The sequence below is a fragment of the Aphidius gifuensis genome, linkage group LG6 (genome assembly GCF_014905175.1).
Source record: "Aphidius gifuensis isolate YNYX2018 linkage group LG6, ASM1490517v1, whole genome shotgun sequence".
Lineage (NCBI taxonomy): Eukaryota > Metazoa > Arthropoda > Insecta > Hymenoptera > Braconidae > Aphidius > Aphidius gifuensis.
The window spans coordinates 568,556-596,190 of NC_057793.1; the positions used below are offsets into that span (position 1 = coordinate 568,556).

The 27,635-nt window shown below is 25.4% G+C and overlaps 4 protein-coding genes across 4 annotated transcripts; all 4 read right to left on the reverse strand.

Moving 5' to 3' along the window:
• Positions 1-327: 327 nt before the first annotated feature.
• Positions 328-1,170, reverse strand: LOC122858631 (paired amphipathic helix protein Sin3a-like). The gene is made up of 2 exons (XM_044161619.1): positions 516-1,170; positions 328-421 (listed from the first exon to the last, which is right to left on the reverse strand). The coding sequence occupies exons 1-2, from the start codon at positions 1,164-1,166 to the stop codon at positions 359-361; spliced, it is 714 nt and encodes a 237-aa protein (XP_044017554.1). The 5' UTR covers positions 1,167-1,170; the 3' UTR covers positions 328-358.
• Positions 1,171-2,129: 959 nt separating this feature from the next.
• On the reverse strand, positions 2,130-3,777 carry LOC122858632 (paired amphipathic helix protein Sin3a-like). The gene is made up of 3 exons (XM_044161620.1): positions 3,565-3,777; positions 2,342-3,328; positions 2,130-2,242 (listed from the first exon to the last, which is right to left on the reverse strand). Exons 1-3 carry the CDS (start codon positions 3,649-3,651, stop codon positions 2,141-2,143), a joined length of 1,176 nt encoding a protein of 391 aa, XP_044017555.1. The 5' UTR covers positions 3,652-3,777; the 3' UTR covers positions 2,130-2,140.
• Positions 3,778-8,579: 4,802 nt separating this feature from the next.
• Positions 8,580-15,308, reverse strand: LOC122859637 (formin-J). Its single transcript, XM_044163318.1, has 7 exons — positions 14,683-15,308; positions 13,075-13,533; positions 10,999-11,964; positions 10,077-10,917; positions 9,626-10,015; positions 9,092-9,552; positions 8,580-9,009 (listed from the first exon to the last, which is right to left on the reverse strand). The coding sequence occupies exons 2-7, from the start codon at positions 13,375-13,377 to the stop codon at positions 8,656-8,658; spliced, it is 3,315 nt and encodes a 1,104-aa protein (XP_044019253.1). The 5' UTR covers positions 13,378-13,533; positions 14,683-15,308; the 3' UTR covers positions 8,580-8,655.
• Positions 15,309-19,590: 4,282 nt separating this feature from the next.
• On the reverse strand, positions 19,591-24,987 carry LOC122858633. The gene has a single exon (XM_044161622.1). The coding sequence runs from the start codon at positions 23,392-23,394 to the stop codon at positions 21,643-21,645; it is 1,752 nt and encodes a 583-aa protein (XP_044017557.1). The 5' UTR covers positions 23,395-24,987; the 3' UTR covers positions 19,591-21,642.
• Between the last annotated feature and the right edge of the window lie 2,648 nt (positions 24,988-27,635).

Sequence of the window (27,635 nt, forward strand, 5' to 3'; positions counted from 1 at the left end):
TCTAGAGAAGGAGAAATGAAGCTCTGATAGAGAAAATAGATAATAAAAGAGAAAAATAAAAAAAAAAATTGTTCAACTTATCACCAATGATAAGCAAATAAGCTGGTAATTTACCAAGTCATCAGAATTTTCCTCAAGATCTAGACAAAATGAATCATTGTTATCACCTGTTAAAATTCATATTTATTTTAACACAAAAAACATTGAATGACATCAAATAAATTTAAACAAAATACATTTATTTATTATATAATTATTAAATTCAATTATTTTATGTTATTAATTAGTTTTTTCATTTACAGATGAATTTTAAATGATGATTGATCAGTAGAATCTTGCTCATTATTGCCATTCCAATTCAATGTGAAAATGGTGATTTACGTTTTCTTGATAGCACTTGATGACGTTGTGGTACAACAGGCTAAAAACAATTATATTTATTAATAGATATACCCATATAATATTTATAATAAGTTATTATTTATAACATATTTTTAAAAAGAATTAAAACTCACCATGTCATTTGATTTATTTGCAGTACCAGATAAAAATAGTTGAAATTCAAGAAGCAGATCTTGTTGATTTTCAAAAAGCTCAGCAACTTGAACATATACTTCAGCTTCAGTTAATTTTGAACTAGCACCAGCACCTTTTCCTTCTTCATATTTTTGAAGAATTTTCAAAAATTGATTATACTTATTTGGTTGTCCTTGAAACCTTTTTCTAATTTTATCAATATAATTAATAGCATGATCAATTTCAGATAGTTTATTTTGTAATGTTACAGAACTTGATGATGCACCATCTTGTACTGGACTTGGTGCTTGATTACCAACTGTTTGTGCATGAGCTGATGTTACATGTGAATTATTAAATGACGGTAATGGCTCAGGTGATGGTGGATGAATATTCATGTTATTTCTATTCATGCTGTTTGATATATTATTTGCCATTGAATGATGAATATTACCACCACTTGACATTATTTGGATAACAGATGGTACTTTTGGTTGTTGATTTGGTGGTGATACAACTGTACAATGTGATTGTTCACTTGGTATACTGACTGATACTTGATAAGCATAACCTTGTACGTCAATTTTATAAATTGCAGCTGGTACTTGAAATGCAATTAAACCAACAATTAATTGTGGATTTATTATCATATGTAACAATGGTATAGTCTAGGTAAAATAAAAATGTAAAATTATCTGAAACAAGCATAAACAAAACAACACATTAATTATTTATTATTCAAACAACAATGTCACAACAATAATCAATTGAAATTTTATTAGTTGATGTTTCACAATTGTCATTTTGATTATTTATATTTTTTGTGTTGTCTATTCAAACAGGTGGGGTATTAAATGATAAATATTCCCTGATGATTTTTTTTTTTTTTTCTCTCTTGTATTTATTGTAACAAAACAACCAATTTAATTAATAAATTTATCAATAAAATAATTTAAAACACGTATATAAAAATCAACTTTTAAATATAAAAGATAAACAATTATCAATAATTATTTATTAAATAAAAAAAATTATATAAATCCTAGATATATTTTTGGTATAAAGAAAAAGAAAAAAAAATAATAATCAAATTAAATAAATAATTGAGTTGTTTACCTGATGATGATGTTGATGATGATGACAACAACCAATTGATAATAGTTTTATTTTCGTTCAGCTTTGTTGGACCTTTTTGTGACAAATTGCAGTCAAGTATTGTAAATGTTGAGCTCAAGTCAGCTGAAATGCAAGTGTTCAAGATCAAGGACAAAACCACGAGCACTCTTGGGAATACTATTGGAGGGGGTTACAAGATTGATGCATGTTTACACTTAAAGAAGAAGAAATGAAAAAAGAAAATAGAAAATGTAAACGTTAGTAATTTTTCAGCTGTCATCAACTAAAGTTTTCCTCAAGATTAAAACAAAATAAATCATTATTTATCACCTAGATCATTTGAATATTAATTTACAACCCAATAGCAAATTTAAAAGACATTAATTAAATTTAAACAACATACATTTATTTTAATTGTAAGTACATGATTAATTGATTATTATTAATGATTAATTTTACATATAATTATTAAATTAAATTATTTCATATTATTAAATCGTCTGTTAATTTATAGATTAATTACAAATCCTTGTTCATTACCTCGTAAGTCCATTCCAAAATCTTGTAGTAAATATAATGAATCCTGATTAAACTCAGACATTCTGTTGCTCTGAAATTTAACAAACCATAAACAATTAGATTTATTAACAATAATATTGATTAAATGATATTTATAATAAAAAATTTTGGAAAAAAAATTAAAACTAACCAGGCTATTTGAGGTATGTGTAGAATCAGGTAAAAATTGTCCAAATTCAGCAAGAAGATCTTCTTGATTTTCAAAAAGTTGAGTAACTTCAGCACATACATCATCTTTAGTTAATCTTGAACCAACACTATCACCTCTTTGATATCTTTCATATGCACGAAGAATTTCCAAGAATCGTTGGTATTTATACGGTTGTTGTTGAAATCTATCTTTAATTTTATTAATATAATTCATAGCATCATTAAATTCTTGTTGAGTGCGTGTTGTTCTAATATTTGATGATGCATTATATGGTTCTTGGCTTAGTGCATGTCCATGAGATGATGGAACATGTGAATTATTAAATGATGATGATGGCCCAGCTGGTGATGAATAAATATTCATGTTGTTCATGTTATTTTGATTGATGCTTGATTGATTTGACATTGCATAATGTATATGACCACCAGCTGGCATCATTTGTATGACAGATGGTGTTTGTGATATTTGTTGATTTGATGATGAACCAACATCAACTGTAGAATGTGATGAAAATGTATGTGTTGATTGTTCACTTGTTGTATTTACTGATACTTGATGAGAATAATTTTGTTCTCTAATTTGTGATTCAATTCCATGACCTGGTGGTAAAAATATATTAAAACCACCAATTAATTGTGGATGGTTTTCAAACAAATAATTAACTCTTGTTAGAGCATCAGATGCATTAATTTTTTGACATTTAAAGTCTTTCATAACATCAAGAAAATCATAGTATACTTGTGGTTGATCAATAAATGTATATTTAACTTGATCAATATATGACAATGCATCTTGAACATTTAAATGTTGAAATCCTCGTTGATTTAGTTGTTGTTCTTGTTGTTGTCTTTGTTGTTCTTGTTGTTCATGTTGTCGTTGTTGTTCTTGTTCTTCTTGTTGTCGTTGTTGTTCTTGTTGATAAGTGTCATTTAGACTTGAGGTAAGTGTTCTTGTATTTAAATCAACCTGTAACAAATTTTTTTAAATTATTATTTATATAATCAAGACGAAAAAAACAAGTTGAAATTTATTTAAAATATCATGTAAACAATATAATTAAACTAATCAACAAAAAAAAAAAAAAATAATAAAAATTGATAATACAAAATTTTTATTTACGACTTTTTAATGAATCAAAATAATTCATTGACGTAAATTTATTTTTTAAATACAAATTAATTAATAATTAATTAATTATTTACCATATTTGTTGATGGACTTGAAATTATCTCAACAGTTACATCTGATTGTGGTGTATCGTCTGTACTCAAGTATATTCTACTTGGCATTTCTTTTAATGTTAATTGTCTCACAGTTTGATTTGAATCAACTGTATATAATTTTAATTTCACTGCTAGCTCTTTTACTCAATAATGTGTGTTTTTATTATCAAGTATAATCTGGGTAAAAATAAAATGTAAAATTATCTGAAACAAATGTAAAGAAAACAATGCATTAATTATTTATTATTTTATCAACAATGCCACAATAATAATCGAGTAACAAAAACAATTGAAATTTAATTTATTAATATAATTCACGAATGTTATTTTTATTATTTATTTTTGTTGGGCTAACAACAATTAAGTCTGTTCAAACACGTGGAGCAACGTGGAGGGATGATGATGAAATATTCCCTATGATGATATAAAATGTGTTTTTTTTTTTTCTTTAAGAGAAAACTATTTACTCATTTAATTGTAATAATTATTCAAAGTTTATGATTATAATCAACATTTGATATAAATAAAAAATAATTAATTGTAAAATTTATAAGGGCCGAATGATACACAACTTTTTAATTTACATAATTACAAATACAATTAATAGATGAAAATAAAACGAAATTTTTTTTTTTAATATTGATTATAAAAACGAGTAAATTAATTTATTTATATATTTTTCATTTCATTTGATTAATAAATATTATTTTTTATTAAATGTTTATCAAAAATTCTATAATGGTTGTTTAAATAAATATTAAATTAACAAATTTATCTAAAATCATAAGTGTTCCCCAAAGTATAACACGTTGTTGTTTTTTTTCACGTTTTCTAACCTCTCAATGGCAAAACAATGCTAAGACACACACTCACGTTTTTCTTACTTGAATTTTCTCAATTTCCTTACATAAAAAAAATTAAACAAACAATTACTAAATTATCAAAAAGTATATAAATTATTTTACAACACAGTTTAATTCATTAAGTTAAATTTTCTAAATATTTCGAACTATCAGCTGATATTTTCATTTTCCCTCGCATGTTTTTTTCTCTAATATTTACATTTCTTACATTTACAAAACAATGACATATTTCTAAACACTTGTAAATATCAATATCAATCGAATAGTATTTATAAAATAAAAAAAAGTAAATAAAAATTCCAGATATGTATTTGAGTAAAAAAAAATGGAAATTAAATAAAAAAAAAAAAATAATGAAATTATAAATAAACAACTGATTTGCTCACCTGATGATCCAGAAGGAAATGAAAATTGAAAATATGATAGATGCATCTTATAATTTGCAGGTATCCCCCCCTCCCCCACTTTCAATAAATTTTCATTTGCCATTTTTTTTTTTTTGACATGTGCAGACATGTGTGAAGTTGGAAGCGCAACAGACACTTCACGCGGTGCTAGTCGAAAAAAAAGAGAAAAAAAAAATAAAAGAGAGATACAAATAAAAACACAACTAAAAGAATAATAACAATAACAAAATACCTAAAAAATCAACAAAAAAAAAAAAAGAAAAATTTATTTGTAAATACTTGAAAATAATATTATTTTTTATTTAATACACATGACAAATGACTAATATATTTTTATCAACACTGATAATCTTTAAAAATAAAATTTTCAGTCAGTTTTTAAAAAAAAAACTTGGTGAAAGATAAAAAATAAATATTCCAAGTGATTTTATTATTTAGTTAAAATGAATATTCGTGTACGAAATAATTGTGTAGATATTTATAAAGCAACTTGGATTAAAAAATTTAAATAAATATCATCAATGTGTTTTATTTATTTAATAAAAATATCAAGTTTTTTAATAACAATGTTTTTTTTATTACACTCGTCTGTAAAAGTGTCTGTTAATTTTTTTTGTGTACTGAGTTTAGTGTCAGTGATAAATAGCCATTGTCTTCAAGTGTCTGGTTTTGTTAATAATTGTTCAACAATCACCAACAATCACAAAATAAACAGTCAATTGTCTAGCTCATCAGAATTTTTCTCAACACAAAAACAAAATGAGTCATTGTCAATCACTTGTCAAAATTCATCAGACAATTTTGATAATAATTTTAACACAATTAAAAAATATAATGACATTAAAATAATTATAATAAGAAATTGTAAATTTTGTATTGGAAATATTATAAACAATTTTTTAACATCAATGGAATCACTCAAAGTTGTTGACATTAGACAAAATAATTTACAAAATTTATCAGCTGACATGTTCTTTGAATTATCTAATATTGAGTCCATCAACTTGTCACATAATAATCTAACAAATTTGCCTTTAGAATTGCTAAAAAATTCTAAAAAAATAATTGAATTTAAATTAAATTACAACAATCAAAATTTACAAACAATTCCTTCTTTATTTTTTGCGAAATTATCAAGAATTCGAGTCATTGAGATGACTGGAAGTGGCTTGTTGTTTTTACCAGAAAATATATTTTTATCTTTATTCAATTTGGAGTACATTCATCTTGAGTATAATTTTTTAAAAAATCTTTCAATTAATATATTCAACGAGTCTTATTCATTGAAAGAAATTCACCTGGGTCATAATGAAATTGAGACATTGCCAATTGGAATTTTTTCAAGTTTAATAAATTTACGAATACTTGATTTATCATGGAATCAACTTGAGACAATCACCACGTAAGTTTAATCAACTCAAAATTATATTAAAAATTTTAAATAATAATAATTTTGTTTATTTAATTCAAGGGGACTTTTTGAAGGTTTAGAAAATCTTGAGCAATTAATTATTGATGGAAATAAAATCAAGGAAATCGAACAAAATGCTTTATGTTTTCTAAAAAATTTGCTCATTGCTAAATTTTCAAATAATAATTTAACAACGGTGCTGAATACATTGGAAAATAATAATACAATTTTTCATTGTCTCTTTAATATTCAACAATTGCACCTGGAAAATAATCAGATAACAGATATATTTAAAAATTGGACATCATTTATGAATTTGAATTATTTAAATTTAAGAAATAATCATGTGAAAAGTATCAACGTAAGTTTAATCCTCATTTTATATTAATTAAGTTTTTAATTAATTTTCAATTATAAATTACAGATTGGCAGTATTAAATCATCAGACTATTCAAATTTGAGTATTTATCTTGAAAATAATAAAATACAAACAATTGAATTTGACAATTGTCATAATGAATTATCATTTTCATATTTTTTTGAATTATTTATTGACAATAATCCTCTAATATGTGATTGTAAAATTTACAAGTTATTATTTTATCTCGAAGAAAGATCAACAGTTTCATCTCTTAATGATTTTTATGTTAAAAATTATCAAATAAACATTGGAAATCTCAAATGTCATGGTCCTGAATTTTCAAAAACAACAAAAATACTTGAATTAAATTCAAAAACATTCGAGTGTTTAGACACTGATTATTGTCCAAAAATTTGCAACTGTAAAATGCTACCAGAAGGTGAAAAATATACAATTGATTGTTCACAAAAAAATTTAACAGAAGCACCATCAATGATCATGGCTCCTGAGGGATATCATGTTGAATTAAATTTGACTAACAATAGCATCAAAGCAATGCCAAATATGTCTCAACCAGGCTACGAAAAAGTATCTCTTCTTTCTTTAGAAAATAATAAAATTAATCATCTCAATGACACGAATTTATCCACAAATCTTCGAGTGTTAAATCTAAAAAATAACGAGTTAATAAACATAAATAATTCTGTTTTAAATTTTATAAAAAATAAAATGAATTTAAGTGTTTTGATGCTTGATAATAATCCTTGGAGATGTAACTGTGAAACTCGTGAATTTTTAAAGTTTCTTAAAACAATTAATAGCACAATTAATTTGGATAATGTAACTTGTCATGTGAATGATAAAAAAATTATATCATTGAGCCAAGAAGAACTCTGTCATCATGAAAATAAATGGATAAATAATTTTATAATTATCAATTGTTTAATTATGATAATAATAATAATTGTTATAATTTTTTTAACAACAATATTGTGCTGTTGTCATTTTAAAATTTGGCTGTATGATTTATTTTCATGTTGTTTTATTGGAGATAAGAAAGAAAATAATAAACAATTTGATGCATTTTTAATATTTTCTGAACTGGATGAAAATGTTTTGATTGATAAATTAATTAAACCACTTGAAGAATCAAGAGGATTTGAGCTGTGTGTTAATTATAGCGACTGGCCAAGAAGTCGATATGACAATTTGTCAAATGGAGTTGTTGAAGAAGTTGAAAATTCTAAAAGAGTTGTGCTAATATTATCACGTAATTTTATAAATATTGAGTGGAGTAAATATCCATCAATTTATCGTCAAATACTCAGTGATAAATCAGCAAATATTATAGTAATAATTTACGATAAAAATTTATCAATAAATAATATTGATTCTGAGTTGAGGGGCTACTTGAAAAGACATACTTGTCTTGATTGGGATGATCCTTGGTTTTGGAAAAAATTAAATTTTGCATTACCACATAAATATAAAACCAAAGAAAAATTAAAAATTGTTTATTAAAATTTCTATTGAGTTGATGATTAAGTTGTTGATTAATAATTAATTTTAATTTTTTGTAAATAAAAATCATTTATAATTTAATTATCAATTAAAATTTTAAACAATATTTTTATGTAATAATTGAGCATTTTTCTTTTTTAATTTACCATAATAATTTTTTTATTCATCAAGTATTATTATCATTGTCATTTAGCAATAAACAAAAATATAAATTATAAAATAATTTCAGTTTTTTAATCGTACTAGTTTTTTTTTTAAATTATAGCTGATAATTGTAGGTGATTCAGGTTCGGTGTAGCATTTATCATATAATTTAACAAATAAAAAAAATGATAAAATATTGATATAAATAAATATAAACAATTTATGGCCCCCCGATTGAAAAAATTACTAAAATTATCAATTATTTAAATCAATTGAAAAATAAAAAATTAATTTTCATTATTTAAAATGAATTCACAGGTACAATAGTTTTTTAAAAATATTATCAACATATTAAAAATATATTTAAGGTAAATAGCCTAGACCAGCTTCTAAACTGATTGAACTTTTAACACTTGCAAAGCTACCAGTTCTTTTGCATTCTCTAGCTGATGAAGGTCCAAATACAGCAGCAATTTCAGCACTTTTTTTAATTGACAATGCTTCATGATGTGCTCTAGCTCCAACCATACCTCTTGTTAATGATTTTTTTTGTCTCTCAGTACCACCAACATAAACCAAACGACCCTGTTGATCTCTTGCACTAACAACAAGTACTTTTTCACTTCCAGATGAATGACCAGATCTTTTACCAAGACTAAATAAATCATAATCCAAAGCAAGATTATCTTTTTTATTTTTTTTATTTGATGAATTAGCCTGCAACAAAAAAAATTAAATTAAATAAATAAATTAATATTAAAACAACATAATAATATAAATTTAAAATAGTAGATATTACTTTTTTTGTTTCTAAACTTTTTGATGATGTTGATGATTGATTTTTATATGATTTTTTATTTTTATTTCTATCAGGACTACCAGCTCTACTGAGAGTTCCATCACAAGGTACAATTCCACGTTGTCTCAGCTGTTCCAGTATTGTTGGCTGTTGTTGTCGTCGTCGTTGATGATGATGTTGTTGTTGTTGTTGCTGTTGATGATGTTGATGATGCAGTTGTTGTTGTTGATGTGGTTGATGCATACAATAACATTTATTACTATCTGAACAACTATCAGTATCACAACCATAAACAATTGGTTTAGCTGTATCAATTGATGATCTTCTTGGCAATGAACAATAACATTTATCAGCTGATATACATGTACATGATTCAGAATCATAGCTACATTCACTACAACTGACATAACCACTACTGCTACGATTAGCACCAGCTCCAGTACTCATTGAAATACGTTTACCTTGAAAAATAAATAAAATTAAAAATAAAAAAGTAGTTAAATAAATTAAATAAAAATTATAATTTATATTTACATGTATCACTGTCTTCTGATGTTGTTGGTCCTTTTGATCTTCTCCATGACATTCGTCTTCTACTTAATCTACTAGCTAATACTCTATTTTTATTATTATATTTAGCATCACCAGATGAATGACTATCTAAACTTCCATTAAATTTTTTAGCTGGTATCATAACAGATGTAAATTCAGTTGGTCCATTTTTAAATTTCGAAACAGAACGTTTTATTGCACGACCAATAAATGATGCTTTTCTTGTTGATCTTCTACGTTGTGGTCTCTTTCTTTTTTTCATAATATTTGCTGAACGTTGATACAGCTCATCTTGTGTTAATGTCGATGCAAGTTTTAATAAAAATTCTTTGTAAAGTGGCTTGAGATCATTGAATGACATACCTTCTGGATCTGTAATTTATAAATAAAATTATAAAATATATATTAATTTGTTTTTATGCTATATAATTACCAATAATTGTTGCTAAAATATCATCAACACTTGTTAGTCCTTCTTGATTTTTAAATTCATCAAATAATTCAGTAAATCCAAGTGGTGTTCTTCCACCATTTACATTATTTTGTAGTCTTGTGTTGTTGCCTGGTTTAAGAAAACTACTTCTTCTTGGTAGCTCAACTCTTGTCATCAAATCACCTCTTTCAATTTCAAGCTCACTTTGTGATCTTTTTAATTTGACATTATTATTTGATAGCTTATTTATTTTTTCAGTTGTACCAAGTGGTGGCTCACTGCCAGTTCTGTATCTTTTTTTATCTTTTCTCCAGTCTTTTTGATAAATATCATTGTCATTTTTTCTCTGTGATAATTTAAATTCATCAGCTCTTGATATTCTATCATTTATCAATAATTTATTACACTTTTTAGACTTTATTTCTTCTTCATTGTCACTATCAATACTCATTATTTTATCAGCATCACGAAAATGTTTTTCATACAATTTTTCACGACTACTTTTTTCGTAAATTGAATTGCAACAACTCTTTGAACTTTTACGTGATGATGCTACTTCTGACTGTTGACATGATTCAACTGGTGAATTATTTTTTTTAACATCATATGAAGCATGATTTTTATCAAATAATTGTTTATCATTTGAATCAACAACAATACAATTATTTTTTTCAATAAATTTATAATTTTTTTCAACATCAAAAGATGGCTTTACTATTATTCTTGGTGTTTTTTCATAACAATTCATTTTTCTTGAATATACTTTTTCATTATTTATTTTTTCCATAACATTACTTGTTGATGACAATGACAATGACGATGTTGATGATGTTGATGATGAAGATGACAAAGATGATGAATAAAATCTATTTTTTAAATTATTTATTTCTTCATTTTTAGAAAAACATAAATTTTGATAATTTTTTTTATCTGTTATTATTGTTAGCTTATTATTTTCATTTGAATTTTTTGTATCATTTAATTTATAACGTTGAGATTTTGTATTTTCCGACATACTACGTATTGAATTTGATTCTTCAAATGTATGTTTTGATGATTTTAATTCTTTTTTATTTATTTTTGTTGAATTATTATTTTTTATTGATTTTATTTCATCAAAATTGATGTTACTATTGCTGCTAATATTCATGACAATTGATTTGCATGATTCACCATCAGTTACCGATGAACATGATGAATTTTTTTTACTTCTTGGTGGTCTTATTGGAGGTGCTGCTTGACATTTTGATGAATAATTAAATTTAGATATTGTTGATGGATTATCCATGTAGCTTGATCCACATGATGCTAAGCTAACACAGCCAAGACCATTTGTTTGTCTTGGATGACGACAGTTTGATTCTAAATCAGCTAGCAATGCTTTGTAAAGTGTTGCTGCAGCAGCAATTGCATCTTCACATGATTTACATGCAAATGCATGACATTCAAGTACTCTTGTTGCACCTGGACGTCTCATTATAACAGCAAATATTGGTGGAAATTTATTGACGTCATTTGGGAGACCACGCATTGTTCGATAAAGATCTTGATATTTATCTTGACATTCTAGGGTACTTTCATTACCAACTAATGGAAGAAATGCATGATAATAAGATTTATAATTTGATGATGATGATGACAATGAATTATCATTTTTATTTGATACAAGACGTGAGTGTAAACGGACAGCACTCCATACAGCTATTCTACGAAATGGATTTATTTTTTCTGGTGTATTTTCAAGACGAAATATTAATCCACGACGTGATACTTCAAGTTCAGCTGGTCTAGAATTATTCATGTGTTCTAAAAGATGACGTAATGGTTCTTGAAGACCACGAACACTTGCTACTCGTCCTCCAACTGGTGCTGAACCAAGATATGCAACCTGTATTTATAACAAAAATAATATTTCAATATTTATAATAATTATTTTTAGTATTATGATTTTTTTTTGTTTGTCAGAGAATTATTATTTGATTCTCGTCATGGTTTTTTAAATAAACACAAATTAAAAATGAAAGTGACGAGAGAATATATGTAGAAAAATCTGTTGAACTTTCTTTGTGAATATTTAATAATTAATCTGCTTTTTTTCTAAAACTAAATGATTTTTTTAATGGTTAATTGATCAATCAAATATTTGCAAAGTAGTAAAAATAAAATCAGCATCACAAAATCATTGTATTTATGTTAAAATAATGAATGAAAAATAATTTTATCTTGTTTACTTTATTTATTTAAAAAAAATAAAGCTTCTTTTTTTTTCTTTTTGTTGACTAATTCTCATTCAATTCAATTAAAAAAAAAAATAACAATATGAATTTTTTAAAATTAATTTAAAAATATAAACATCAACAAGTCTATATTTAAATAAATAAAAAAATAAAAAAATAAGCTTTACAATAAAACTAATTAACTTGTTTCTATTATTCAAAAAAAAAAAAAAAATAAATAAATTATAATGTCATTTCCATAAGTGAAACTACACCACAATTTCTGTAAAAAATTTTTATTTCATTTTCATATGGACAACAATTAAATGATACCAAAATTTCATAATTAAAATTAACAAACATGCAAATATAATTTTTTTTTTTATCTTCAATATATATTGTTTAAATTATTTTTCAGTTTGTTTATAAAAGCGAAACGACATGAAGCTATTCCGGAAGTTATTTCCCGTCCGATATTAATCATCATCACATGTCGATTTTAATCGATTTAATATTAACAATAATTATTAAAGAAAAAAAAAATATTTACTCAATTTATTTATAATTATTATAAACAAATTTGCATGGCTCAACGCATTGCGTGCAAAAAAAAAAAAGAATCATTTGTGCAAACAACGCGCAATGCATATGTAAAAAAATTCATCAACAATAAAATAAAGTTTCACTTTTTAAATAGTCTGTGAAAATTTATGTATATCATTGTAAATAAACACCTAATATTATGTTTTATAAAAAATGATAATATATAAAAATTTACAAACCGTTAAAATTGAAGCTGCAGTTTCACCAGATTTTCCCGTTTCAGCTTCAACTGATGCAAACATTTCTTCAATTCTAGCTTGTACAGCACTATTTGCCATATTTTCATCATCACCATTTTTGTATTGTAAATTATCATGATTATTTATTGATGAATTATTAATAGTTGTATACCAGCCAGAATAATTTGAGCTTGTTATTGATGCTCTATCCTCAAATAAAGAATCAATCATTGCTTTACTTTTTATTGAACAAACTGAAATGGCATCATTCATACGAAAACCATCATCTTCATAACACGACATTTTACTTAATTTTTTATTTTTCTCTTTACTTGATTTCTTTTTTTATATATTTATTTATTAACTTGTGATAATTGGGTCAAGCTTCCTTGTAAATTGATGACGCCAAGGTTAAATTTGGACACGCCTGCATTTGGGACATTGTCGATTTTTTTTGTACTGTAAAAAGCAAAGCAAGCAAAGACATTAAAAATATATTATGGATAAAAAACTGTTAGAAACGGGAAGCAAGATTCAACAGGATAACATGTGTACTTTTATATTAAAATAAAACTTTAAGGTAAATTTAAAATGTTCAAAGCGACTGACCACTTTTATACACTGGTCATTCTCGCGTTACAAAACCGTTAAATATTTATAAGAAAATATCTTGTGAAAATTATCATTTAAATATTGTAAATACATCATAATAATATTCAAATTAAATTTAAATTCAACAAAAAAAAACCTAGGATATTTTTTGAATTAATTTTTTTTATTTTTAATTATGAATTTTATATATTTTTCGGTAAAATCTCTTTATGAAAATAATGATTAATGAAAGACTGCTTCAACCATGAAAATTGGCGCAAGTTTCTCTATTTTTTTTTTTTTTTTCATTTGGTTTTTATTTTTTCTCTTGTTGGTGAGTACCCATTGATCTTGACTTTTGTTTCGGTCAGTGATAATGAAAACGCGGTATCAGGCTTTCTCAGATTTTTTATTTAATTTAAATATTTTGATATTTTTAAAAATTAATTTGAATTATTATTAAATTAACAATATAGAAATAGAAATTTTTAAAGCGAAATTTAATAGTCAATTATAAGCATCGTAATTATTTATTTAAAATTCGTTAAACTATTTAAATAACAAATCGATAAATCAATTAATTAATGTCGTTATTTAAATTATTAATTAACATTTACAATGAGCTTTACAAAAACCATCAAAACTTTCTCAATTTGATATCAAAAAAATAAAAATATAATTGAAATTGAAACTTATTTACATACAAAAAATAAAAACAAATAATCTTGTAAATTAATTAGTAAAATAATTAATTTTTTTACTGATTAATTTAATAATTTTACATTTTTTTAAATTCTTTTTTCGATAAAAAAGAGGCCACTCTCAAATATATTCCAATACCGGACACATTCAATCGGATGAATTACATATATGTTAATTTTTATATTTTTTCATCTCAAAGAAAGTAGCTGTGCCACTTTATTCCACAAAAATTTTAATTTATAATTATGATATTCATTAATTTTCGACAGAATTAAGCTTTTTTTTTTAAAAAAAAATCGAAACAAATAAAATTACCATTTGGGATTTTTGTCATATCGACATTTATTGTGTGTAAAAATTATCAACTTCATTCCTGCATTTTATAAATCACCATAAATATCGTTTAATCTGCCAATTATCCAGCAAAAATCCAACTAAACCAGAACAATTTATACGCAGTGTATATTTCGCTCGCAATGACAACTGGAGCGACAAATTTTTGCGTTTAAAAATTAATTATTCACTAAAATATAATCACAGTAAAAATATTTATCAAGCAAAAATTCCAAATATAAATTAAAACAGAAATTATATTTTTTAAAATTATTGACAATTATTTTTTTTCAACACATTGCCGGCACTTGACGTTGAAATAAACGAATCACACAAAAAAAAATTACAACAATTATTAACAGCTTGAAAACTTGTAAAAAAATGTACAATATTTATATGAAATTAATATTATTAATAATAATTAATTAATTAATTAAATATTATATTTAAATGGTGTGTTAACACTTGGACTGTTTGTTTGAGACTGAGATATATATTTATCAAGTCGTATGAACAAGCAAGAAGAGAAGGCTCTCTGGTTGGTTTGGCTATGAAGAACAGACACGCGATACATGCGATGGTTTTTCTGTTGCCTTAAAATCAACTTCCATAACGGTAAAATCATTGGATCTTCAAGTCATTTTGATGCTCAACTTCTTGACTCTCCATGAGAGTCCAGTTATATATTAAAATAATATAAAAATTTTTTTATAATATTATAAAGCATTTTTTTCGAAATATTTTATTACTAATGTTTGGTATCAATTGTTTAGTTAATTTTTAATTATTTTTTAACCAAATTTTTATTGGAAATTATATATTGTTTGCGGATGCAATTTTGCCGCGAGAATGCGGAAGATATTTATGCTTGGATGAATAATCGTCGTGTTTTATGAATTGTGAAAAAAATAATAATCATCAATTTGGAAATAAAACTATTTAAATCGAATTTTTATAGAGTTTTTTTTTTTTCATTTTCATGTTAAAATCAAGTTTGATGATAAATGATTTATGGTTTTATTTTATGTATAGCAAAAGTGGTCTTGATTTTTTTTTGAATTTAATTTAAAGGGTGTTAAACAAGTTTGTTAATAAAAAATGTGTGAAAGTTGTTGATGACTTAATATTATCTTGATCGACATATAAATTTACTGTCATATTTCAATTTATAATTTTTAGTATCATTGGAATTTTTTTGTACAAAGACTTTGTCATTAAATTGCTAGAAAATAATTTTAATAAAATTATAATTATTTTGCTAAATTGCTTTCATTTCTATTTTTTTGATTTTTGAAAATTTTATGTCGAGGTGTAATTGGTTATCATTATGTGTATTAAAATCAACGGTTTATTCATTATGTCATTTAAAAAATTAGAAATTAAAACTATGTCATCACGGTTTATGAATTTTTTTTTCTTTTTTTTTATAACTGGATTATAATCAACGTGTAAACTCAAATAATAACTTTATATAATTATTATTTAATTTTTTAAATTGTAATATAAAGCTTGATTATAAATTTTTAATGAAAACTATGTCAAGTCGTTATTTTTTTTTTTATTTATCATTCTCTTTTTAATTGTACAAAAAAAATTACTATTTTATTTTTGGATTTGATAATAACCATGTTGTCTTTTAAAAAACAAAATTATAGTGCTAAAAATTGACCTTATTTTTTATATTTTTAAACATTAATAAAAGTCAAATAAAATTATTATATTTATAAAATAAATAACACAACCCAAAAGAGCTTTTTGACGTACTATAAAATTTTTTTAAAAAAAACCGGTGTAATAAATGGATCAAGGCAATTTAACATGTGAAAAAAAATACTTCATACTAAAAATTGATAAAAAAAACTTACATAAAATTTAAATAATTTCAAAATAAAAATTACCCGTCAAATAAAATTTATTTATAAATAAATTTGACAATATAAAATTTAAATAATTAAAAAAAAAAAAAAAACAATTATTATACAAAAAAACTACGTTAATTTATTTTGAGATGTATTTTCCTAAAAGCTTTCTTTTCAATGAAAAATAATAATATTTTTTGTATTTTTTGAATTGAAATTAATGAGGTAATATAAGTAGCTGTAATTAGCGTAAAAAATCAATTAATATTTAGAGTCAAATGACAATCAGCCACAAGCCACAAAATATATAAATATTAAATGAATTTTTTTTTATATAATATAAATAATAAAAAGAAGAGAAGAAAAGTTGATTATCACACGTCAATTAGGTATTTAAACACAAGTCAAAGTATCATATTTACAGCTTGACAAACACATTGACTTTTGTTCAATTAATTTTATTTAAATTTACCGTTTTTTGCATTTGCAATCTGCATGATGACTCAAGTAACTTTACTTCCTTATTATTTAAACATTTAAAATAACTCGAAATTATTCTATGATGGATATTATTTTTTTTCTAGTCTTCACATGACAGGTGCTTCAAAATGTGTTATTTTATTTATTTATTTAAAAAACACATTGTTAGATATTTTATATTTTTAAATTAAAAATAATATTATATGTATATGTGTGAGAATATATTTTTTTTAAAAGTACATATAGTCTTGCTGTGTAAAATATAAATACCGTTTTATTCTGCGATGACATATGCTAGTCATTTTATTTTTTCATTATGATATTTATGAATTTTTTTTTAACTGGAAAACTTTATGATTATAACTGGAATATTTTTGTTGTTATAAATTTTTTTTAGCATTGATTTATATTTTTTAAATTTTATATTAATTATTGTTTTATTGTATTTTTTTTTTTTTTATCAATAAATAGAAAGGTTTTATAATTTTTTGTAGTGAATTTATTAATTTGAAGGCAAACATCTTTCTGATTGCCGCAAAGATATTTCTTAAAAGTGCATTAAATTATAAATAAAAATGAATAGTTTACAGGACTCCACATTCTGGTTATAATAAAAAAATAAAAATTTAAATCGTATAAATGTATAAATAGAATACATTTACTTATGATGAAAATAAAAAAAAAAATATTTCCCAAACTTAATAATGATTATGTAATGATGAAGAAAAAAATATAAATTCATTGTTAATTTACATTTCAGTATGATTTTGAAATGATTTATATTACAATGTATGGAAAAAAATAAATAAATAGAAAAATATTATAAAAAGAGACCTAAAAAATTATTAGGTAGATTAAATTACACGGTCTGGTTGTCTTGAAAATACAAGGCTACGATTTAAAAAATATATACATATAATATTTCAAGTCAGATTAACATTGTCATTATTCACAATTGGTCATAATAATATCAGTAAAGACTAAAGCCATGACAATTTCTACTCTTGTAAAATTTAAACTCACTTTTTTCAATTTATCTAATAAAAAACTTTAAGTTTTATATTTTATTTACTAAATTTTTCTATTCAGAATTTGTAATACATATTATAAATATATTATTTAAATAATAGCCGATGAAACGGACGCATATTTTTCTTGTTTTTAATTTATTTATTTAACAACAAACGCAAAGCTGGAAAATTATGAAAATTTGTGAAAATATAAAGCAAAACTCCTGAAATATTATCAATACATTACTATTGATAATAATAAAAAACTTGTAAATGTAGTTTAAATGTAGTAAATAATGTAGTCATTAATTGTCGTTATGTATAAGGTGTAAAAATAAATTTGATTTTATTTGTTGAATTTTATAATTAAAAAAAATCATTAAATAAACATATTCATATTAAATTGTAAATTTTAAAACTCAAGGGAATTTAATCTAAATTTAAAATGTTATTATCTATATACCAGCATGAATATTTCTCAGATGATTTAAAAAAAATAATAAATCCATTGTTTAATTTCAATTGAGAGCAATCATAAAATATATAATTGATTGCAAAATATAAATTAATGCCATAAATTAATAAAATAATGATGAGAAAAATTTTGTCTTAACCAGCTGACCTAATTTAAAATTTCTTTATAATAAAAATATTAAACTTGCAGCTCAACCGTTACCTGATGAGTACAAACAAAAACAGAATGTACTTACTGCATTAACTGTTAACTTTTAACGCCTCTGTGATAATGATGTTGCAGCTAAAAATATAAATAAATAATTACAAATAACAAAATAATATTATCAACATTCATCTCTCAACAAGTAATAATATATTTATTTTTAAAACTTGATGTACTTGATATTTAAAAGCTAAATTCATCAAGGACAATCAATCAATTATTTATTAAAGGTCTAAAATGACAAATAAATTATTTTCATATTTTTCATATTTTATTTTTATTGTTTATTTATAAATATAATCAATGGCTCGAACACGTATTACACATTGGCGAATGATTTATTAAATTGCAATTATAATTTCTATTTTTTTTTATTTTCTAAAATTTTTTATTGACAAAAATTTTATCCCATTTACTTTGTTGATGATTTGTACAATTTTTTTATATTTTTTTTTCATTCGCAGTCACGTTTATTTTACGGTTCAGCGCTTATTTTTACGCGAGTTTTTTTAATTTTTATTTTTATCTTTTCGCATAACTCGGTGATGGCACATTCCTATGAGTGCACGCTCTTATCAACTAGTTTTTGCACTTGCAAATCGACCAATAAATTCATATCTAATCATTAAAAAAACACAAGTCATTTACAGATAGTTGAATACTTAAAAAACTAGATCATTTTAAAATTCATGGCATTTTACAATTGTATATATAAAATATAATTCTACTAATTCAAAATATATATGATTTTTTTTTTTTATTGCAAAATAACTTTTTCTATTATTTCGTAATTTTTATAGAAAAAAAATTGTATAATTTTATTACAGCATCTGGTAACATTGAAAATAAAATAAAAAATAAAAAGCAACTTGCAAGTGCGGTAATAAAATATTTAAAAGAAAAAAACAATAAAATAGTTGAAAAAAAAAAAATAAATTTAATAGATGCGTATATATTTACGGCACTTAATGCTGTTTAAAATTTTTAATTTCTATCGGTCTTCGACTCTTCGGTTATCATGAGCTCCATAGAAGGAAAATAAATTGTAACCACAAGTAATTTGATAATATTTTTCACAACGTCTCACCTCATGATCCTCAATTTGTTGCGTAATTTTATAGCCAGACGCATTCATACTCGTAAAATAAAAACACAAATAATTACATCATACGGAAGACATGTAGAAAGCCCAATCTCATACAGCCAGTCATTTGTCGTAATAACTCGATGTTAAAAAAAAAAAAATTAAAAATATTATTTTACATTCTATCAACGACATTCAGGCTCGACTTAATTTACCCAAGGTTTTTTTTTAAATTAATCCTTACGGGTGTTACAAGTCAAAAAGAAAAAAAAAAAAAAATTATTGAGCAGTGATTTATCAATGTAACCACCAATGTTTTACTAATTTTTTTTTTTTTTTTTTTTCGCTTCTTCTGGTCATTTATCATTAAAAAATATTCTACAAAAAAAAAAAATTTACAACTAAATATCGCGATAATTAATTGGATTAATTTAATCATAAAAAATAATTTGATTAAATTTAAAAATTGAGTTTTTTTAATTTTCGTATTATTGGTTTTTAATTTACATATTTATATCAGTATTAGTTTTTGATAAAAATTATTTATAGAAGAGTTTATTTCCGCAACTCATGGCGCAATATTATTTTACATAATTTTTTTCGATTTATTTGCACTGTTAGTAATTTAAAATGATATTTTGCCAAAATATACTCTAATAATTGATGAATATATACAAAATATTATTGAGACAAGCTTGACACAATTGGCCAGGAAAAAGTCGATGCAACATGATAAACATTTACCGGATATTAACCGTTGCTTGACTCAAATTAATATCAGCTATACGGGTAATATTTTTATTATTTTAAAAAAGAAATTATTATTATCGTCATTTAAAATAACAGTGATAAAATTATTTTTAAAACAAACATGTTAACCTTGATACACGCAAAATGATGAGCCATATGAAAGTGCATTCGATTGTCATCATCTCTATTACTACAAGCATGACGTAATTTAATATTTTTTTTTTTTTTCTTCATTTTTAAATTTCCATTTCAACATCAGTCATCAGAAAAATGATATGAGAAAAAAAAAAATATATCAATGGATTACGAGACAACATAAATTTGACAAAATAAATTTCGAAAAGTTAGAAAATTTCGAAAAGATAAATTGTTTCGAAATTCATTGATCAAATCATGACAAATCAATTTTTTTTTTTTTCAAATATTTATCCAACAATTTCATGTATAATTGAATTTTTTTTTTTGCAATTTATTTTTAATTTTTAAATTGAAAGAAAATTTGTTTAAATTTCGATTTTATAATTTATTGATTTAATAAAATATTACGACTGATTGTCATATGAATCGCTGAGTATTTGACTAATAAATACAAACAGCGCAATCAAGAAGAAAAAAGAAATTTCAAAAAAAATAAAAATATGTTTGGCCATAAAACAACATGTCGCAACATCTGGTTTTATATATGACTGATTTAGGAATATTCGAATGTTGATTGCTGATCGCTGTCGTATGCCCTAAAGCCATTGATTATGAACACGCGCGTCTTGTCGAAGTCTCTGGTATTTAGGCCAACCCTGTCCTGTTTTGGCTTTTCAAAAGATTTCACTTGTATCCACACACTTGTGCCACTTGTTGCCAATTCAATTAGATTATCATGATAAAATACATATCCCCCCATTCACGCTAAATTCTCATATACAATTATTATTTTATTTTTTTTTAAATATAATTTTACTCTATTTTTATGTTGATGCGTGAGTCAAGGTCGAGTTTATTAACCGCAACGTTGCAAATTATATTTTTCTTTTCACATTGATGACACTTTGAGGGTCAGATTAAAAAAAAAAGTATTTTTTATTTTTAACGTGGACGAGGCCTGGGTAATGGTTGAGGTTGATGATGTCCATTTCTCATGTATGGTCCACCACCTCTTTCAGCTTCATCCAGACTCAAACCAGCTACCATTTGTGCAATTTCACGATCTTTTTTTTCTTCTTTTGGTAATGTTGTGCCATTTGGTGGACTAAAACCCAACGAAGCAAGACTTCCATGGCTTCGACTTCTGTGCTCAGCTCTAATTGAATATGAAAATGCACGCTCATTTAAATGTCCTTTTCTTCGATAAATACCAGTACCAAATCTTGAATCACCACCATCATCATGTCCATTAGCATTGCCATTTGTATCATGTGCTGTTAAATCAGCATGTGATGCTGCTAATCGTCGATTACCACCAAGTGTTGAAGCTTCAATTTCTTGATGATGACGACGTCCTCTTGTACCAGCTGTTCCATATGCTGTTTGATAAACAGTACCTGGTGGTGGTGGTACAACTGGAAGTGGTGCATATATTGGAACAATTGGAGCAGCAGCTGGTACTGGCATTGGTCGCAAACCACGAGGATGATGATGATGATGATGTCCTTTTCTTGGTAATGTTGCTGCTGGTACTAGTAAAACTGGTGCTGGTCTTGCTAATGTACCAGCAACTGATCTACTACTTGGTGGAAGTGGATGACCATGATAATGTTGTTGACGAATTGGATGACCAAGTGTATGATGTCCATGGCCATTTGTATAAATTGCTTGTGGATGCATTTGTGGATGATGACCAGGATGAATAAGTGCAGCCTCTTCATGTCCACGATTTTTAATTTTTTTTAATTTTTTATTAGCTTTTCTTTTAGCAGATGATGATTCATCCATTAAAAGTTGTTGACTTGGAATATTTGATGTTGATGATGGTGGTGGTGGTGGAGGAGGTGGTGGTGGTGCAACTAATTGTCGTGGTCTTGAACCTCTTGTACTTCTCAATGTTCCTTGTTCTTGATAAACAGCATCAACTTCATCTCTACCTTTAGCCCATACTTTGTGATTTTCATCACCATTATAAAGACTTATTTCATCTGAATTTGCAGCATCAATACGTGTACCAGGTGGACTGTGATTATCCAAGGTTGAACTTGAACCACCAAGTGTATGATATAAACTTCCATTACTGTGACCATTACCATTTGTATGACCATTTGCATTGCCATTTGATGGATGTGAACTTGGTGAACTACCGTTACTTGTTATTGTTGCTGTATTTGAATCAAGACCTTTTGCATAACTACTATCTGCATATGCATGAAAACAACAACGTACTAAAGCATTTGCAGCCATATCACGTTTACAAATGAAGGCGTGGCACTCTAATACTTTTATTCCAGTTGTTCTTCGTAATACAGCAGCAAATAAGGGCGGATGATTTGCCGATGGATTTCTAGCAAATGGTGAATCTAATGGTAAAAATCTTGTTGTTGAATTATCACTATTACCACCTTTAACATGACGTACTGCTGCACAATAATGTAATGCTTCAATTGGAAAAAAACGAGTTACTTTTTTTCTATGCTCATCAACATTTTCTAATAATAGACCATTTGACCAAACTGATAGCCATGAATCAATACCACGAGCACCAAGTGCACCCTGTTCAGGATATAATTCACGTAGAGGTTCTTGAACTCCAAGAAGACCTTCTTTACTTGCATGTGGCACTGATGAACCTAAATACAATACACGACAACGACAATATGGCGTTGCGTTATCCTGATTTGAACCCCTCATTTTTATTTAATTCCTTTTTTATCTAATCAAATAAAAAAAAAAAATAATGTTTATATTCTCTTTTCAAGTTTATATTAATAAATTTCAAATGAAAATTTATTTACACTAATAATTTTCATTTTATTATATCACAAATGCACAATTTATCAAAAACACTTTGATTTTTTTTTGATTTTTTAATTTTGCAAAGCACTTGAATCTAGTTTAAAATAATTTTTAATTAATTTATCTTGTAAATTGACATATAGTCTAACTTTTAATCTAAAAAAAAAAAAATTGTTTTTTGTTTTAGTGTCTCAATAATACTGGTGGACTGTTGAGAAATTCTTGAAGATCACGATTTCGCAGCAGCTGTAGCTGCCTCGCGGGTATATCACTGTACCATTATGGCATGGCCTCCCATGCCGTGGAGGTGTATAGAAAGGTGTGTTGTATGTGTATATTGCGTTTTGCCTTTCTCCAAGAGAATAATAATAAAACACACATACAAACAGAGAGAGGACAAGAGAGAAACACACTTGTTGTTGTACAAAATCTATTGAATAGAAAGAAATAAAATCAACGTGTTTTTTTTTTTTATTTAAATTCCCTTCTCCGTGGCGGTGAGGTGTCCCGTGGGTTCAGTTCTACACCGTCGTCTTCTAGTGACTCCCTCTGCTCTCCTCATCGCCTGAGTTATTTTACGAAAGCCCCTTCTTTTTCTATACACCACCGTCACTTTGTTCACCGTGTTTAAAAGTTGCACAGGTATGCGACTTAGTCAGTGGCGTCAATAGATATCTCAGTGCCCCCTTGGAATTTATTCTCCTTCCTCAGTTACATTACACAAATTATTATTTACCACACACTGAACAAGTGTCTTTGCTACCAATCTTCATTCACTCACTCGATTTATCAATATCCAAATATTTACCACACCCAATTTACGACCCACAAAAAATTACTCCAATTTACATTAATGTCAATTGTAACACAACAAAAACAACAACAACCACAACAACAACAACAATAGTAATAATTAAATTACAACAAGTAGATGTTGTTGTTGTTGATGATGATGATGAAAAAAAAGAAACAGTAAAACTTTTGTTGTATGATTTAAATTCAAATGTCAATTTAATTAAAAATCTTGATATTCCCAGGATTTCTTGATGACCTGATTGGGCGATGAAGGTGGTAACAGAGGGGACCACTTGAAGACACAGTTATATTCACCGGGTCTTCTCCAGTCTTGACTTTTTCCCACGAGTCTCGACGTGTTTGTTAACTGACTATTCACTGATTATTTTCTTGATTATTAATAATTACAAAAAATTAAAATAATTTATAATTTTTATTATGTACTTTAAAACACTCATGTATTAATATCAAGATCCCTCAACTTGAATTGAATGAAGAACAAGTAGAAAAAGAGGAAGGCCAATAAAATTCCCAAATATAAAAAATCAAATGAAAAAAATTTAAAAAATGAATAAAGATTTACTGCGCAAGCGCGTTAACAACAAACAACAAATAATAATAATAAAATAATAAATTAAATTAATATGATATAGTTTGTAATATATAAAGCTCTGGTGGTAATGGCAGTCGGTGCCGGACTGAAGCAACTTGGAAACCGGTGATCAGAGAGGTCTTGAAGGAGGGATAGTTGAATATAGTTGAATACAAGCAAGGCAGGGAGTAGAGGTGAATGTTTAAAAAGATGATGGTATATACAGTGTAAGGTATACAGGTAAAGAGAATAAAAAAGCCTCTCTTGCTGCTGGATGTATATTTATCTCACTTTATTATCTTTAAAAAATATTTCATGTTTACATCTTTCTCTGGCTTACCTGGATCCAAACAGATCCAAGTGAAGTAAGGTTTGCTTTTTAAACCTGTTGGATGGTCGAGTTTTTATTTTTATTTATTTTTTTTTGTGTATGTTGGTTTTTGGGAAGGATGATGATAAATATTTCGGTGAATTGGTCCAGCAGCATTCTTGATTTGAAAGGTTTTAGACACTGACTCAGGCAAGATATGATAATGGGATTTTGTTTGGGTAGGTAAAGGTATTAGTCATTCGGTAAATATATTTATATTTATTTATTTTTATGAAAACAATAAATATTTGATGAGATTGTTATTGTTATTTGAGAACTTTAACCGTGGGAATGTTTTTTTTTTTGCAATTTTATTCACGCAAGCTTTTTAACTGAATGAAAATCAAAATTTAAAATTTATTCACTGAATTTATGTCAGTGTGGTTTGTTTTAACTGTATGATTAATTTTTAACAAGGGAAATTTTCATCAGCAGGTTTACATTTAATAACGTGACTTTTATTATATGGAAAATTATTTTTTTTTGATTTTTTTATGAACGCAATTGGAGTTTTTGGAGTCAGAGGTTATACTTGAAAGGGAGGAGTCAGGTTGTATAAGGTGCATTTATTTCGTGATGTGTTCAACTCGTTTTTTAATATTGGTATTGAAAAAAATAAATAAATAAGAAACGCACAAAAGAAAACCACAAATTGCAAGGTGAAATTTTTGATGGTCTTCTTGAATTTTGCTGGAATTTATTTGAGTGTTTTTCGCTTGAAGAATTAAATAGATATTTATTTATTATTAGCTTGTAATTAATTGGTAATCATAGTTAATGTTTTTAATTTAATTTAAATATTTTTTTCGTGACAGTGTCGGCTGCCAATGAGGCAACTCATCGCGTGTACATGCAGCTTGTCGACCAACAGTCAGACTCGCGTGATTTTATAGACCATGACCGTCATAGGCCAATGTCATAGGTAATTTTTTTTTTTTTCTTTTAAATTCAAGCTAGTATAACCTTCAATTTAAATTTAAAAAAATATACCTTTGTTGATGATGAACTTTAAATAATAGTATAATTTAAACGAAAAATATTTTCATAAAAAATTCCATTTAAATGTCGTTAAATTTTATTGCGTATATATTCTTGAATTTTTATCGAAAGGACATCAAGTTTTAGGATTACATTGTCAAAACAACTTGTTGAAAATAAAACTGGTTTTTCTTTTTTTTTTTAAATATTAAATTACACAGAGTAAAAATGTGTTTTTTGATAATTAAATAAAAAATATAAACAATTGTTTTGACAAAACAAAAAAATGAAATATTATTTATTTAATTTGTAAAATTTGATGACATATTTCCTGTAAAATAAATTTACAAAAACTGCAGTACAACCCCTTGAATAGAAATTTTTATTATGATACCAAGATAGCAGAAAGAATGTTATTGTTAACATCATAATGTCAAAGATTTCACAGGACAAATGGATCTCCATATTTTCATGTCAGTAGAACGGACGAGAAAAAAAATAATAAGTCTCAAATTAAGATACTCCGTGGGAAATTATATTCCATGCGTTGTTTTTTTTTAAAAAAAAAAAAAAATTATATATCTCATGCTTATACAAATATTATTATAAATAAAATATTAAAATTTGTAACACATGTTTTGATTGTAATTTTTTTATGTGAGTGAGTGGGTGGGTGGGCATGAATTTAAATGGAAAATAAAAATTAAAAATTAAATAATTTATAAGAAAAGGTCAGGTGCTTCTGTGAGTTGAAGAAAAATTTCTACATAGAAATGTGGGTTTGTTTATGATCAATCATAAAACAATGAACATCTGTCATAAAAATTGTAAATGATCATCTTTTTTCATGGTGGATGTATTATGTTGTATATTAATATTTACATTTGTATATAAACTTTCTTTATTTTGACCGATAAAAATTTATTTTTATTATTTAAATATTGTCTTCACTTTTATTTCAAATAGAAATAATTCTAGTGGAAGACGAGCTGATGGTTTTTAATTAGTATTATTAGTATATATGAGTATTTTTCTTGATTTCTTTTTTGTATTTAATCAACAACTGTGTTATAAAACTAATGCTGTTAATTTTTTAAATATATTTTTACTGATAATAAATTAATAATTTATATTTTATTGATGAAATTTTTGTTTTAAATTTATCAGTTTAATTTTAGTATTTAAAATTTGTAATTTATATTATAAATATTATTTAAATAATCAAATAAAATAACGAGTCACCTTATGGTCAAGTAGGCAAGAGCTCTGCCTACTATGTTTGAGGTCTCGAGTTCGAATCCCTAGTGATTGGAGATGTTATAATCTCTTCTTATAATTTGCAGAGTTTCTTCTATCCATGTTGGGTAAAAAATAAAAACCATTAATAATTCTTAAATGAGT